Genomic DNA, 16,130 nt, shown 5'->3' on the forward strand with positions numbered 1-16,130 from the left:
GAGGAAAGAGAATGGATTCTGAAGTTCACCTTTGCAAGTCATGGATGGCAAATTTTTCACTGTGTCATCAATACAGCACTAACCATTAGAACATTTATTTCTAATCCAGGCTTCCAGTTTGTCATCCCTAAATGATGCAGCAATTTGGGGCACAAGAGGTGCAGAACCCTCCCAGGATAAGCCAAGGGTGGAAGCAACGTGCCAAACACCAATTTTGGCAAGTTTTTGGTAAAAGAACAGTCAAGGTTATATAGTTGGAGTAAAGAATGATGTGAGCATCTGTGATTAAGTGCAAAGGGCAAAGAGAAGAAGGGCTGGGAGCAGAAAGTCAAGGCCAGTTCTTATGTATTTATTTACATTCCAGTCTGGGGGGGATGGGGGCAGGACAGAGGAAAAAAATAATAAAAATTAAAAAAAAAAAAAAAAAAAAAAAGAAAAAAAGAAAAAAAAAAGAAAGAGCACACAGCTGCCATCCCAAAAACAGACCTCCCATCTGCCACCCACGATTTGCATGTCACCTTCTCCAGGCTCATTTGTACTTCATTAACTGCCATTGACTTAACAAGATTTATGCAAATGACACCATAGGAGCTCGCTAACTCCCACTGCAATCAAGTGATTATGTATGTACAATTCTCCACAGCAATGAAAAATTAATACATGACAAGCCCCCCTCACCGCTGAGCTAAGCTTCTTGCTTTTATTTTTCTTGTTGTGTTCATTTTTTAAAAAAATTTGAATATGCCCTACTGATATAAAGATTTCCCAAACCCACAAAAAACAAATTAATTTTCCCAAAACGCTACAAAACCTCCCATCCTAGAAAGTCAATTCTCCCAAACTGTGGAGCTCAATGTGTGCTTCAAAATATTCACTCAGTCTACCAGGAACAAGACTTTTTTTCCAGAATAAATGGGTTTGGAGGAAGGATTCTCCAACCAGAGCAAGCCACTTGCTTTAAGAATATTATTAGCAATGCTACAGAAAATAGCTTAAATATTCTTAGTTTAAGCACCTTTTTCTCAGAAAAGAATCCTACTGGATTTTAACTTGAAGCCAATATTGCTCATGACTTTTTCTGTTTGATTTGCACAAGATCTTTAAAAAGCACACAAATGAAATTTTGTATATGTATATATATATATATTTTTTCAATTCTGACATTCCCAGTTCTAGGCAACTGCTAAAAGCCCAGGATTTAGGACATGCTGATATGGCTGTGCATGCACAAGACACTGGTACCTTCCCAGGAAATCTGCCTTCCCAAAATTTCACTCACTTTAAGAGTAGTTTGGCAGAAGAAAGCAGCCACCCTTTAAAAACAAACCTGCTTTTCACTGCCCACATTTTGGGTTTCTGCTGGGAGCAGGAAGGGTCATCAGGAAAGTTTTATATGGCTTAGCCCAATAAAAGCAAATTTAGCACTGCAGTGAAAAATCAGCTTTACCATGTAGAAAGGACACGGAGAACAAGAACATTAACCCTTTTTGACCAGGCTGCTCTGAGTTAAGGATAAAGCCATGAAGGAATGAGGTGTTTCCTTGGAAAGGAAATGGGCAATTCACAATTTTACCTCCTTCATGGAGTGCAATCGTGGAATGGTTTGGGTTGGAAGAGACCTTATAGTCCATCTCCTTCCAACACCCTGCCATGGGCAGGGACACCTTCCCCTAGACCAGGTTTGCTCCAAACTCTCAGGGATTTCCCTTAAACTCACAGGGATTCAGGCACCAAGAAAAGGAATGCAGGAGCAGGTTGCAACTCTTGGCTTCTTTTGCCCCAAACCCAGTGGCAGCTGTGCAGGTCCATAGCTGGGTCCCACAAGGATCAGCAACTCGTTCATAGGGCTGGGAGAGATTCCATTTTCTCCTCAAAACCCAAACATTTCCAGCCACCAAGGAAGTTGTTTTGGCTGGAGGTTTTAGCATTTGTTTGTGGAGTGTTGGAGGGTTTGGTTTTGTTGTTTGTTTGGGGATTTTGTTGTTGTTTAGTTTTATACTCCCACATCAATCCTGGGAATGCTGCAGCCTGAAACCAGATTTCTTTTCCCAAATATCCCAAGCAACGAGAGACAGGACAAGAAGAAACAGCCTCAAGTTGCACCAGGGAAGATTCAGGTTGGATATTAAGAAAAGTTTCTTCACAGAAAGGCTGGTCAGGCATTGGCAAAGGTTCCCAGGGCAGTGGTGGTGTCCCCATCCCTGGAGGGATCCAAAATCCACGAGGACGTGGTGCTTGAGGATGAGGACATGGGTTAGTGCTGGCTTTGGTAGTGCTTGTTTCAATGCTGGACTTGGTGATCTTAGAGAGCTCTTCCAACCTTAAATGACTCAGTGACTCCATTTGCCATAGAAAACATCATGATGGAAGGGGTTTCTCATCTTAAGAGGAACAGCAGCACCAAGTTGAGAAGTTCCCTTCCACATCCCTCTGTCTTATTCCCAGTTAAAGCACGAAATAAAAGATACCAACTTTCCTAGCAGGAATTTCTGTTGCCTCAGAGACAGGTCCAATGATGTGGCACCTGTCGAGCCCCCCAGCAACTGAACCTGGAGCCACCTCAACTGACCAGAGCCCCAAACCCCTCCCCTCCTGCCATCTGAGTGTGATATGAAATCCCACTGGGAACAGCCACCCTACAGCACTGCAAAACCCTCCCAACCTCCCATCCCCAAAGCATGGGACGGATCTGCTGAGGACGCGCATCAAGGATTTGTGGGTAATGGCCTGTACATGACAAAATGAAATTACCATAATTGGGATTAGTAACAGGAAGGACACATTCCCAAAAGATTGGTCATATTTGGTATACAAGCAGGACTGCAAGGAGAATTTTTCCATACAGAAATTCCAGATATTTTAAGGGATATTCCCTTACAACACACTGTGGCACAATCACACTTACAGTGTTTATATTACAGCACTCTTCCTGTGAGTGTTGTTTTAATCAAATTAATTCCATACAACAGCATTTTAGGAAAGAACAGTATGTATGCCTGGAATAAATACTGGCACATCTATTCCTCAGTTTTACATTCTCAGACACACTTTTGTTTAATTAGCATTACCCAAAAGGACTGCATCTGGTCTAACTCATCCTGTACCATACAAAAGCTGTAGGAAAATAAAATTGTAGCTTGCTTTAAATGCCTGGAATCTCCTCCCCTGAATGCAGAGCCAAATACTGAGCTCCTCTGCTTTCAAACTGCTCTTCTGGATTGCAGCGTGCTTGATTAAAATTTGCCTACTAGAGATTCACACACGACAGCATTTTTGCTGCCTGATGGTCCCAAAAGGTCTTTTAGAATGACTTTAGGAAGAAGAATCACAGCTGATAGTTAAGGGTACAAAATCAACTCCTCCTCGCATCCAGAAACAGAGGAAAACCACAAAACACCCCAAAATACCTAAACCCAGCTCCACACAGGACATCCAGGGCTACTGATGGGTGGCCATCCTGCTACTGGCAGGATAAGGCATGGACTGAAGTTTAGGAGAAGCAAGTGAGCCTCTGGAGGGCAGGGAAGGCACCAAAACAACTGGAGGGAAACATGTGGGAAGAAAATAAGTGGAAAAGAAAGGGAGTTTATCTCTAGCAAGGCAGCTCTCACACATGAGTAAACACTTGTGAACACTAACCCAGGAACTGTGTGAGAAGCGTTCCATGGGAAGGTGGAGAGCTCAACCACATGGATTCAGTGCCATTTCATTTGAGAAAGTAAATCATCTCATTCCCAAATACTTCCCATCCAACGCTGGCACTGCTTCTGCCTTTCAAAGGAGTGTTCCCAGCTACAATTTAGCATCGAGTTTCCAGGCTAATGAAAGTGCATCTAGGCTAGTAAAAACAGACCAAAACAAATCCTCGGCTTCAAGTCCTGTTGTGTAATGAGAAAGTTTAATTAAGGCCACACATTACAGCTGTAAACGTTCTCTTATATAATAAGGTCTAAATGAAACTGAACCTAATCAAAGTTACAATCCCTTCATTAGCAAATTACAAACAAGAGCGCGCAGCTGACACACCGGCCATGATTATCACAACTAATTGCCTCGTTGTTACGGAGCAGCCTGAAACTGTGTTCAGATGTCCGTCTGTGGTAGCAAATTAGGGCCACATCAGGCTATTCCTGCGATCACAAGGGGCTCTTGTCGAGCGATCTGATTTACCCTGCGCCTGGCAGCACTCGGCCCAATCAAAGCCCCCTCTACAAAGGCAGCTTTGAAGCCAGCACAGCCTAGAAACCCGCTCCATATGCAGGCCGGCAGACTGCACTTCATTAGGCCTGTTGTCACATTTTCCCTCTTCTTATTCTAATGATCCTATTTTAATACACATAGGAACCTCTCCTAATTGATGTCAAGTGAGTGACTTCCACATTCATCACCGGCGCACATCAAACGCCGCTCGGCGCGCGGGCCCCGCCACCGCCGTGCCGCGGACCCGAGGTGTGTCTCCCAACTATGGAAAGCAGGGAAGGGAAAAAAATGCAACTATTTCGGCATTACCTGTTTAATTGGGATTGCTCGGCCGCTTCCAATGCTGTCTGTTCTGCTCTCCAGGACCTTCTTCTCTTTGTCTGGGTCACTCCCTTTCCGAGACTGCAGAGCAAAAAGAAAAGTTTGTGCTTCATTAAATGGACGCAGAGGATGCTTTCATTTGCCTTTTTTTTTTTCCCCTTTCGGGGCAATTAAAAAATAATCTGGCAGGTAAATACAGGCTCAAAATTGGATATACACGAGTACACAACCATCCTAAAACCTGAATAAATTTCCCATCCACCACCCAGCTTGAAATGCATTTGGGTTTAAAGAGTTACAGTTTCCCTGTCTGAAGAGCCACAACATCACAGGACACGTTTCTGAAGTTTCCAACGGTGGCTCCAAAGGCGAATGAAGGTGCCATCTCCTCATTAAAAAAATTTCATATACCCATGCATACATTTAATTCACACCCGTGTGGTTCTTAGATACATCACCAACTATTTAGAAATGTGATTTTATAATGCTGGGTTTGACCATATGGACCTCAACTTATTATTTCTTTTCTGCTTCGGGATGGTTAGAAAGTTGGAGCCGCCAGAAAAGCCGGAGACTGGAAAAGTTAGCATGAGGAGAATTTTACTGATGTCTAAAACCTGAACTGCTCTCTCCTGGCCTTCTCCAAGGCTGGAACTGCTGCAGGAGTAAGGTCACAGCGCTCCCCTCACGACTTTATCAAGCTATATGGGAATTTAGCTATATGGGAATTTGAAAAAGTTATTCAGATCGCAGCCCGTTATTGCGACAGAACGCACGGGCGCGGTGATTTTGACAGATTTATTTTATTACAAAAAGAAGACCTGAGAGTCATCCTCCTTAATAACTGCGCTGACAAGTGACAACTTCACTCCATTACTTTCCAATGGGAACATTACTCACACGGTATCGGAAATGGGAAAACATTTTCGTGTGCTTTTCAACTCGGCGCTGATGTATGAAAGGAGCCCGTTTGTGGTGTCCGGCACCGCCATGGGGAGCTAATGAAAACCGGCTCCGCGTTTCCAGCGCAAAGAGACACCGAAATCAGGAGGATAACCGGGATCGTGGATCGCTAGCGCTGCTTCCCCCGTCCCACAAAGGGGTGGAAGGAAGAATAAACCCCCGGAGCAGCTGCCTTTGGGTGTGAGAGGAGGGAGGGAAGGCAGCGAGGAGCATTCCGAGCGACACATTCGCCCAGTGGGGATCCCGCGCTGCCGGCCCCACTCCGCCGGGAACGGGCTCCTACCACCAGTTACTATGGTTTGGGGCAATGGAATGACGTGCCGGGGAATTACACAAAGAACAAATGAAAGCAAGCAAAACAAGTGGGAGGGATGAAATCCAGTGTGCAGGATAACTATTGTTCCTTGTCCTTCAAGACAGATTTCTGCCTCTGAAAGTGCCACTTCCCAAGAATACAAGGCAAAACAAAGCTTCAATGGCGCAAAGCGCCCGTAAGTGACATTGTAAAGAAACTCAGTGAAGGTGCCCAAATCCTTGGGAGGGGAGTTGTCAACTTGAATGTTTCTTTTTTATCTGACTTTTTCTACAGAAAGGACCCTGCCTCTGAAATGCAGGCTGAATATCTACATGCTGTTTTTCACTTCTGGTTTTAAATCATCACCATTCCCTAAAAGTTACTGCAGCTGGAAATCACAGGCTGCACGTGGAAGGGAAATACCTACGTGCAAAACACTGGTAAATGCCTGAAGTACAGAAAAGTAGGGATTTCTGTTAGGCAAATTCCCTTCTAGCTGCTCATAATCACAGAATCCCTAACGCTTTCCAGGGGAGAACCTTGCATGCGCCGCTATTTATAAAGATAAATTGTGCAGTGAAACAGAGATCTGATCTTTTATGCTTTTGTACCTATGACACACACAATATGTCTTCTATCCTAGCAGAAAAAAAATCCACTCCAAACCACGCTGGAGCAACACTTCCCAGGACTTTTTCTGATGGCACATCTACACAATAAATGGTTCTATTTAAAACTTGGTGCCAGCAAACCAGAAGAAGTCTGGAAAAATTAAAGTACCTGCACAAATACCACTGAAGTGATTTCCCCTTTGCACTGGAAGTCACTCACAGACTTAACCCACATAAAACCTGACCCAAGATGTCACATGTGAGTTTGGGCACAATCAGACCCAGATCAGCAGTGCAGAGTACCCTAAAAGTAAAATATTCATCTCTAACAGTAGATACTGAGACAGAGAGGTCATTTTTAGTTTGAAAAACTCTCTAGGAATCCTGTAAATATATATGACAGGTAACACTGATTGTGGGAAAGGTGATGCACCTTTCTATGCCAGAAATTCCCTCACCCATCGTGGGATCAGACATGGTTAGAAATCAGCTTCTTCCTCAGTGAACCTCTTAAATGCATTTGAAATCCTCACCTGCTTATACAAAATTATTTGGTGGTCCCAGGTATCATACTGTCCAAAACAAAGGATATTAACTCTTCTAATATTTCATCTATCTTATCACTTAAGGGGAAAATCAGCTGCTGCAACAACAGCTTTACAACAAACATTAATACTCAACATCAGAAAGATGAGATGCTGCATTTAATGCACTGAACATGTTTAAAATTCTCAAACCTATTCCAACTCAAAACTGTAATGAAGAAGAACCAATATTTTCTACTTAGTCCAGTCCTCTTCCAGCAACAGAAGATCTAAAGATCACTAAACAGATTACCTGAGCTAGATAACAGGGGGTAATTTGTAATTATTAAACAGAATGTATCTGATTCTGTAAGGGATAAATTCATAAGGGACTGGGAAGAGAAACACAGCAATAAACCCAGAGCTAAACAGTAAAATATTTTAATTACACATTCTGTTCATAACTACACAGAAAATACTGATTATCTATTTATTCAATTAAACAATTCCAGGTTATAACTTGGCACAAAAGCTGGGTTACAGCAGAGAAGGTGTTAAGTACTTCAGAACATAGATTACAGGGCATCTCATTAAACAATTTCACTATACCCACCTTAAAAGACACAACTAATTCTGCAAAGGCAAATTATTATTATTTTTCCCAGTTATCAGATATTAAGTCAACTATCAACACCCTCTCATATAGCAAATACAGTTCTCACTCGTTATCCCAAAGCAGAGCTTTATTCTGTTTGCTTACAGCTGACTTAACATTCTTCCCAAACCTTTCCTGTGACTGTAGATGGGTCTGTTTTTCTCTCCTCCCTTTCTCAAATTTACAGCTGCTCCAAACTGAAACATCCCCAATTCCCCAAATGCCAACACCACCTCCAGAGCCCTGGCAGCACCTCACACATCCCTCAGCCCGGACATGGATGCTCAGCGATGTTTTCAGGGATGCAGCGGCATCCCAGCTCTGCTTCCAGAGCTCTGGCTGCTGGTGGTTTCTGGGCTGACACTGACATCTAGTGGGGTTGGGAACTCTGGAATTCTCCCACCAAACCCCAGATTATTCCCACCAATGGGAAGAAATCAGCAGGAATGTTATCAAATATCAGTGTCAAAGCTGGGGCAGTTCTTCCCAGGCCACTCATTGTTTTCCACCTACACATTTGCACCCAAACACAAATGCATGATCTCCTCTCCTTTACAGGAGTGGGAGATCTGGGTTTAAATCAAAATCCCTCTGTTGGGATGCACACAGGGTCCCTGGAGCTCTGTGCTGTCACTCCAAAATGGTGACAAAACTTTCCAGTTGCTGAAGGTGGAGAGCTCAGATTTCCCTCAGATTATGAGGAAATGGTTTTATTGGGTTTGTATGTGGGAAGTGAGCACGACATCACCTCTGGAATAAAATATATAAATTCTTCATGTTGACAGGAAAGTTGTGGGGGTTCCTAAACACAACTAACGTGAGGCTGCAGCTCCCAGGGCAGTTACATGAGAGCCCAGAGGGATTCTGTGTTTGCTACAATGTGTGTGAACTGTCAAAAAAGCGCTTACAAACCACAGTTACACCTGCAACATGATCCCAAAGCTTTCAGCAAGAGGGCTTAAACCAAGGAAACCTTCACTCAGGGCTTCACTAGCATCTCCCAAACTACCACTGCATAACAAAGACCTGTCATATTGCACCAGGCAGCTTTCTATTTGATTTTTTTGTTCGATTTCTGGGTTTTTTGGTGAAGCAAAAAACAGGTGGTTTGGAAAGAAAAAAAAGTTGCTTTAATCTCCATCATCATTTTTAACCCTGGAGAAAAGTGATCTGATTCTGTACAGTGTTAAAAGTAGCATGGGGTAGTTACAGAATAGTTTGGTTTGGAAGGGAGCTTAAAGTCCATGCAGTCCCAGCCCTCCCATGGCAGGGACACCTTCCACTATCCCAGGCTGCTCCAAGCCCTGTCCAGCCTGGCCTTGGACACTTCCAGGGATCCAGGGGCAACCACAGCTTATCCTGGCACCCTGTGCCACCCTCACAGTGAGGAATTCCTTCCCAATATCCCAATATCTAACCCTGCCCTGTCAGTGGAGGTCCCATCACTCCAGGCCCTTGTCCCAAGCCCTTCTCCAGCTCTCCTGGAGCCCCTTTAGGCACTGAGAAGGGCTCTGAGGTCTCCCTGGAGCCTTCTCTTCTCCAAGCTGATCAACCTCAAGTCTCAGCCTGTTTTCCTAGGAAAAGTGCTGCTGTTAAATCTCAGACAGAAGCACGGAATGATAACTGCAGGATGTTTTTGTTTGAAGCCCACAGATCCATCTGAGTGCTGCAGTGTGATCAGAGCAGCCCAGCTGCAGAGGGCTGAGGCTCAGGCTGTCCCCAGAGCAGCACACCCAGCACAGCAGCACAGGGCCCCTGGCTCACTCACCGTGAAGAGGTTGGATCGGCGCTTGGACTGTTTACGGACAGGAGTTGGTGTGTTGGCAGTGGGAGGAACATCAATCCGCAGCTCCTTCTGGCTGGTGCTTGGAGTTGATGGGACAGAGGAGGAATAATCACTTAAACTCCCTCCTCCATTACTGGTCTGCAAGGATTAAAGGGAGTTTTAAACAGTGGTACACTGCTTTCAAGAAATGACAATCCACAGCTGAATCTTATCTTATTTACTCCTGTTTTACTCCAAATTTATGCAGAAGTGCAGCCAGGGCTCAGGGGCTCAGCAGAGCTGCCCTGATGCCACTTTTTCCACACATTTCTATTCCAAGCCTTTAAACATCTCCCCTTGCCATTATTTTTTGAATACTTAGATAGCTCTGTTTATACAGCAGGCACATTTTCATTCTACACAGTATAACCTTAACTGGGTATCAATAGTTCCATTTGTTTTCTAGTGTATGAGTAAGCAAAACACTGGGGGAAAACCTTCCAAAGCTGGCTTTCTACTAACTAAATTCTAACAGAAAATACCCAGTGCCATGGACCTGCATAGCTGAAGTTAAACCTACTCTGGACACACTAGATCACTGAGAGCTGATCAAGAAAATGAAAATAATTCAGGGCTGTCAAAAGGCTATTACAGGGCTGGATAAAGCCCAACATATTCCAAGCATCACAGAATCTCCTGAACTGCGAGGGACCCACTGAGACCAACTCCTGCACAGGATTTGCTGAAGCTGCTGGTGCAAAGATACAAAACTTGTAAATAAGATATTCTAATTTATTCAAGGCAGCCAGATCTGTGATGTTACATCCTAGTCCTGAAAGAAATAAAGCACTGAGGCTATAAAACAAAAAATGAACAGAGATAACAGATTGCTAAAAACAGGGAGGTGAGGAAACCAGAGAGAATGGAAAGGACCAAAAGGTGATTAAGAAGACATCTTATTTTTTCTTTAAAAGGACTTATTGCACATGACATAAGTACTGAAAACACCATTAAAGGAGGAGATGCTCTATGTGCTAGATGGGGGACCGGGGCAGGACAACAGGGGAAATTCTGCCAACTGTGGATGGAAAATTCAGCAGAGGAACAGCGGTGGATGAAGGGGCTGGGCAACAACTCACATGTAATTTTTTGGGGAAAAGGAACAATTGGGATGCACAGAGAAGGAAGGGGGAAAGGCCATATTTCAAGCAGTCAAGTTTCCTAGAGGAAGCGAGGAAAGGTGGTAAGAGGGTGTTTCCAGAATTCCTGAGGAGAAAGAAGCCTGATGGGACTTCCCCCATGCTCCCCAGGGATCGAGATCTCAAGCTGCAACCAGTCAGGATGAAAAAGGAGACAATCCCTTACACCCCCAGCTGAAGTTTCTCCATCTTCCAAGTTCTCTTCTGATTCTTGCAGCTTTTCCAAAGCAGGGAGCAGAGGTGAAGGCACTGAAAGCAACAGTGGGGCCAGAGAGATTTTCCCCATAACATTCTCAAAAGCCAGAGGAAGTAGCAGCAGAACTGGGAGATGTGTACAAAACATAGGAGATGAAATAATGTAATTGAAGTGAACATTTTTAGTGTCCTAATGAAGAATGGTAACACTGGACAGATGAGCAGGACAAGCTGGGAAGAATTTTAATTAATTACCACACTTTTGCTTTTCCTGTTTCTGTAGCAGCTTGTTCCCAAACCACCAGATGTGTTGGAGATGAGAAAGGTGGCAAGGAAATCCTTTTTTTTTTTCTTAACTGAAATGAACAGATTTATACCCTAAGAGCCTACTTCCCAAATGGAGAACATGAAGGAGTCCCTAAAATTTTACCTTTTAAATTCTTCATCATTTTACACTTTTTGCAGCTGTCTCCCGGATTTCCAAGTGATTTATTTTCTGGGAGTGAGTAACTCCTAAAGGAAAACAAACCTGTTGGATATTCTATTCCCCAAAGACACACAGAGAGTTTCTATAAGAGAAGTCCTGCAGGCAATGTTTCTCTTCTCACACACCAAGCCCAGTGGATTTCTAACTTTGTAAATAAAACTGAGGTGATTTCAGAATAAGCCACTGGCTGGAACAATGAAAAACACAACAGACAAACACTTGGAAACCATGGAATGGTTGGGGCTGGAAGGGACCCCAAGGATCATCTAATTCCAGCTCCTTGCCATGGGCAGGGACACCTTCCATACTGCCCCAAGCCCTGTCCAGCCTGGCCTTGGGCACTTCCAGGGATCCAGGGGCAGCCACAGCTTCTCTGGGCACCCTGTGCAGGGTCTCAGCACCCTCACAGGGAGGTATCTAAAATGCTTGTTCTAGATGAATATTAGGTTACTTAGAAACAACCCTGCAAACACAAAAGGATTGTGATGTATCTGGCATTAAATAAATCACCACTCTTCTTTTAGTTTTGATATTCTAGAAAATTTCCAAAAAGCTTATCCATAATCAGGTCTCACATTCAATGAAATAATGGATGACCAAGCTGAGCACATTTTTGTAGTTTATGTTTTTGGACAATTGTGCTGTAGTAAAAACTGTCTGCAGGCACTGTGCAAATGTAAAGAATGCATCACTGCAGATTTGCAACAGGTAGTAAGGAGAGAGCTTGTGTGGCAGCCACACCTGAGCTGCAGCTTTGTAGTGGATGTTAAACTCCACACCCTTCCCAGGAATAATGCAAATATCTTTGGAGAATGACACTGCTGATCAGGAAACACAACTCTTGGTACTGCAGTCCACATGGATGGACACCGAGGGGCTGGAGCATGTCCAGGGCAGGGAACGGAGCTGGGGAAGGGGCTGGAGCCCCAGGAGAGGCTGAGGGAGCTGGAAAGGGGCTCAGCCTGGAGAAAAGGAGGCTCAGGGGGCCCTTCTGGCTCTGCACAATCCCTGACAGGAGGGGACAGCCGGGGGGATCAGGCTCTGCTCCCAGGGAATGGAGGCAGGAGGAGAGGGAACGGCCTCAAGTTGCACCAGAGGAGATTTAGATTGTATTTCAAGGAAAATTTCTTCACCAAAGGGTGTGTCAGGTCCCTCTGTCATAGAGGAATGCATGAAGACCAGGCAGACATGGAAACATGGTGCCATTTTCAATCTCCTCTTGCAGCAGAATGTAACAGCTGAATTTCAGGGAAGCCAGCCAGTGTAAAAACATATGCAGACTGCAGATTTCAAGGAATTACAGTCCCTGGTAAAATAATCTTCCCATCTTTACCTTCAAAATGACAGTTCACAATTAAGCTCACACTTCTGGGGATTCCTGGCTGGAATCTGCACATCAATTTGTCTGGAGAGGGGCCTGGAGACTTTGACACAAACAGCAATGACAGCTGTTGTGCCAAAGGATTTTCCAGCTGTTTTACCAAGCAGTGCAAACTCAAACTCAGGCCCAGCTGCAGGTAACTAATTCCTCAGCAGGTTATCCAGCCCCCACACACAGGCACTGAGGACCAAAGGTGGAGCTGAGCAGCCTCATGGGTTTGGGAACCAGGTGATCTCGATTTCCAGGTGCTGGGCAGAGGAAACAGCCCTTTGGAACTGCTTTTATTGGCACTATTCTTGTAAGTTAATATCTTAAAATTGCCCTCCTGATATGTCAGGTGTAAAGGACAAACAATTCCCCTAGCACCAGGATGAATTTAGGGAAAAGGAATGCCTCTGTGGGGTTTTGTGAGGGAAAAGGGAACTCATTCTTCTTTGAAATTAGACTTAGCATGGTATACAAGCATATCACACCTACAAATATCGTCAAGGGATTGGGGAATGAGGGAATGAACAGTGGGATAGACATGCAGAGCACACAGATATAGAAGCAACTGGTCTGTACCTGTAAAAAGGAAATTAAAACCTATTCCAAGATGCCCTGTGGCCAATAAGAAGCCTCCAATCCATTGCACAACACCTCTTCCCCTCTAAACAGCTCAGAGTCCCTTTTGAAGTGTTCCAAAAAGCCAGACAGTGAGCAGTGACTGGAATACCTGAACACATCGACAGAATATAAGTGATGTTGCACCATCCCTCGTGGTGACAGAGTACACAACAGTTCTGTCCATCATGGATGATAATCCTTGGATTTGAGAATAAAATTCTTTCCATGCATTCTGTGCTGCCCTGAAAGCCAACAGAGGTACCCAAAGTATTTCCAAGGGTTGTTGGCTCTGGGTATCAAGGGTTTTCAAGGAAAACCTTCCCCTTGATTGGCATACACATTAAAAACTAAGGCAGAAGGAAAATTAAGCTGCATCTATTACAAAGACAAGCGGATTTTGTCTCTGGAATAGGAAGTATCTTATTGTGAGGAACAGGCTTCTGGAAATACCTAACTGTAGATATTCCTGAGAGCATTTGCTGTAAGGGGATCTTACTGAGACATTCACCACCTCAGACTCCTGGACATGTGGATAGAGAGAGAAGCACCCAAACACACAGACAAGTCTTTCACAGAATCCCACAATGGTTTGGATTGGAAGGGACCTTAATGCTGATCTCATTCCAACACCCTGCCATGGGCAGGGACACCTTCCACCAGAACAGACTGCTCCAAGCCCTGCCCAGCCTGGCAGACTGAAACCACAGACACCCTGGATGGTGCTGAGCCTTAGAATTCCCCCTGGGGTATGCTGAGGACTAGCCTGGTTAAGGTGACACTCGATTCTTTCTTTTCTTTCTCTAAAGCCTAAGCTTTTGACTGCAGAGTCATCTGGAGAGTTTGCAGGAGTTCAATCCCCAGGATGATCCAACCAGAGATAGAACAATATCTGACTTTATCTGAAGTGCTGCATGTAACCACTGCCTCTGAAGGCCTTTGCTCCTGTGGAGAATGCAAGTGGCAGGGCACTGCACCGATAACGGGTTTGATTCATGGAGGAAATCTTCAGAGAAACATCATTATGCCAAGAGAGATGTTCCAAAGGGCAAGACACCAGCCAGTCTTCCAGCCAAGATCAGAGATGGCAAATCTTGCCCCAGATCATCTTAAACTTGGAATTGCAGTTGCAAAGTTCTTTTAAGTCTGGGATAAGGATTCAGCTTCCTTCCCTTAAACAAGGTCATACTGCCTTTAAGTGTAGCACAAAGGAGATATGACATGAAACAGATTTCTGGCCTCTACTTTTAGGCATGACATCAGTCTCAGAAGAGAGACATCTTTGACTAGTGATGCAATTGCCCCTTTAGGTAATTATGACACGTGGCAAAGGCAGTAGAGAACATTATTTCACTTTTATTGAAACAGAATCGGGGGAGCCTTACCACAAAAGCTATCTTGCCTCAGTTTTCCCAAACAGTTCTTATCACTGGCAAGAAGTTTGCTGCATAGGTGATGGTACTGGTCTAGAATTTGGTGTTTGCTGTTGACCTTCAAACTAGACTTGGGTAGGAAATCAGTGAGCACCCAGATATTTGATGTCCTTCATCAAAAAAAGGTTCATTAAATGCCCTCAGAGAGGGCGAGCTCCAAGGGCCTGTGGCCATGAACTGCTCAGGCAGAGCAGCTGAGGAAACCTGGAAAGGGAAGAACCTCTCCCATGTGAGAAGTTGTAACTTCACCAGAAGGCACCAAGGTCCTTCTGAAGAGCAACACACCTCACTCAGCACCTGCTTTAGAAAGCAGGGTCTGAACCCCAGCATTCTCTTTGGGCTCATCAGCAAAAACCACAGTCACAGTCTAAGGTCATATCAGGACTCAGCTGGAAGCAAAGTAACTCACAGCAGAGAACTTTTAGGACTGAACTGACAATTGCATCTTTAGGGTTATAACTCAGTGGGAAAAACTCCCTTCTGCCAAAAAGCAGGGACTGTGTGGGATAAAGGTCTGTAGTCAGAACAAATCCTCACATGGGTGGCTCAGGACTGCAAAATAAGCTGCTTATTATTGTGTTTGGACTGAAAACCACACCAGAATGGCTGTGGGTGTCTGACATCATTCAGTTTATAGCCCAAACGTCCCAATGTTTATGTCCCAAACGGGGACATGCTCAGAGATTATCAGTTGACACTAGAAAACAAAGACACTGAGGAAGGGCATCACCAGGGAAACACAGGGGAGTGTGCAACACACGTGGGTAAAAGTGGTACAAGTCAGAAAATTTTAATATTAACCATATATTTCTTAAAATACCATCAAGTGTAAAATTCCAGCACTCTAACCAAGCTCAGCACAGCTGAGTGAGAGTAACCAGCAAAAACACAGCGAGGGGATGTTAAACCACAGCACAGCAAATCCTGTGACTGCAATGGTTGGCCTACTCAGACCTGCAGGCTGCTGGCTATCAATGAGAATGATCAAGGCAGGCTTATCAACCCAAGCAGGCTCTAAAGCCAAATTATTCTGCTTTGCTACTTTGTTTCTTGAACTCAAGCCAATCTAAAAAAAAATTCAAATGTCACTTCAAACTACAGATCACTGACAGCATTAAAAAAACAGCAACTACCTCTCGAGCAGCAAAAAGAGCACTTGAAATGGCACAAAATACATCAGAGATGAAAAGCAGCTCATCAATTCCTTTTCCAAGCATTTATTTTATCTGTACCTGGCTGATATGTACGGCAGAAACCTGGGCAGAACACACGGAGGAGTGGCTCGGAGAGTTGGGTAGAGATTTGCAGGGTCCAATTGAGAGCTGCTGTTTCTTCTTGGTGGAAACGATCTTCTGGGCAACTGAAGGGAAACAAAACATCCAGGCAGGTGAGGCAGAGCACGCGTGGAGAGCAGGGCACAACGGGAAAGCACACAATGAACAACACACAAACGGGGAGATGGGGTTCCACCACCAAACCTGCTCCAAAAATTGAGTGT

At 44.4% G+C, this 16,130-nt stretch overlaps 1 protein-coding gene across 7 annotated transcripts in view; it reads right to left on the reverse strand.

The window, feature by feature from the left end:
• Nucleotides 1–16,130, reverse strand: part of AGAP1 (ArfGAP with GTPase domain, ankyrin repeat and PH domain 1) — a 308,994-nt gene that overhangs the window by 154,353 nt on the left and 138,511 nt on the right. For 6 of the 7 annotated variants that reach the window (XM_058839370.1, XM_058839369.1, XM_058839368.1 and 3 more), the window contains 3 exons: nucleotides 15,865–15,992; nucleotides 9,338–9,493; nucleotides 4,510–4,602 (listed from right to left, as the gene is read on the reverse strand). In XM_058839370.1, coding sequence (XP_058695353.1) covers nucleotides 4,510–4,602; nucleotides 9,338–9,493; nucleotides 15,865–15,992 — 377 coding nt within the window. The remainder of the gene's footprint in view (nucleotides 1–4,509; nucleotides 4,603–9,337; nucleotides 9,494–15,864; nucleotides 15,993–16,130) is intronic. The other variant, XM_058839367.1, reaches the window with a different exon arrangement.

This window comes from Poecile atricapillus, chromosome 5, assembly GCF_030490865.1.
Source record: "Poecile atricapillus isolate bPoeAtr1 chromosome 5, bPoeAtr1.hap1, whole genome shotgun sequence".
Taxonomy (NCBI): domain Eukaryota; kingdom Metazoa; phylum Chordata; class Aves; order Passeriformes; family Paridae; genus Poecile; species Poecile atricapillus.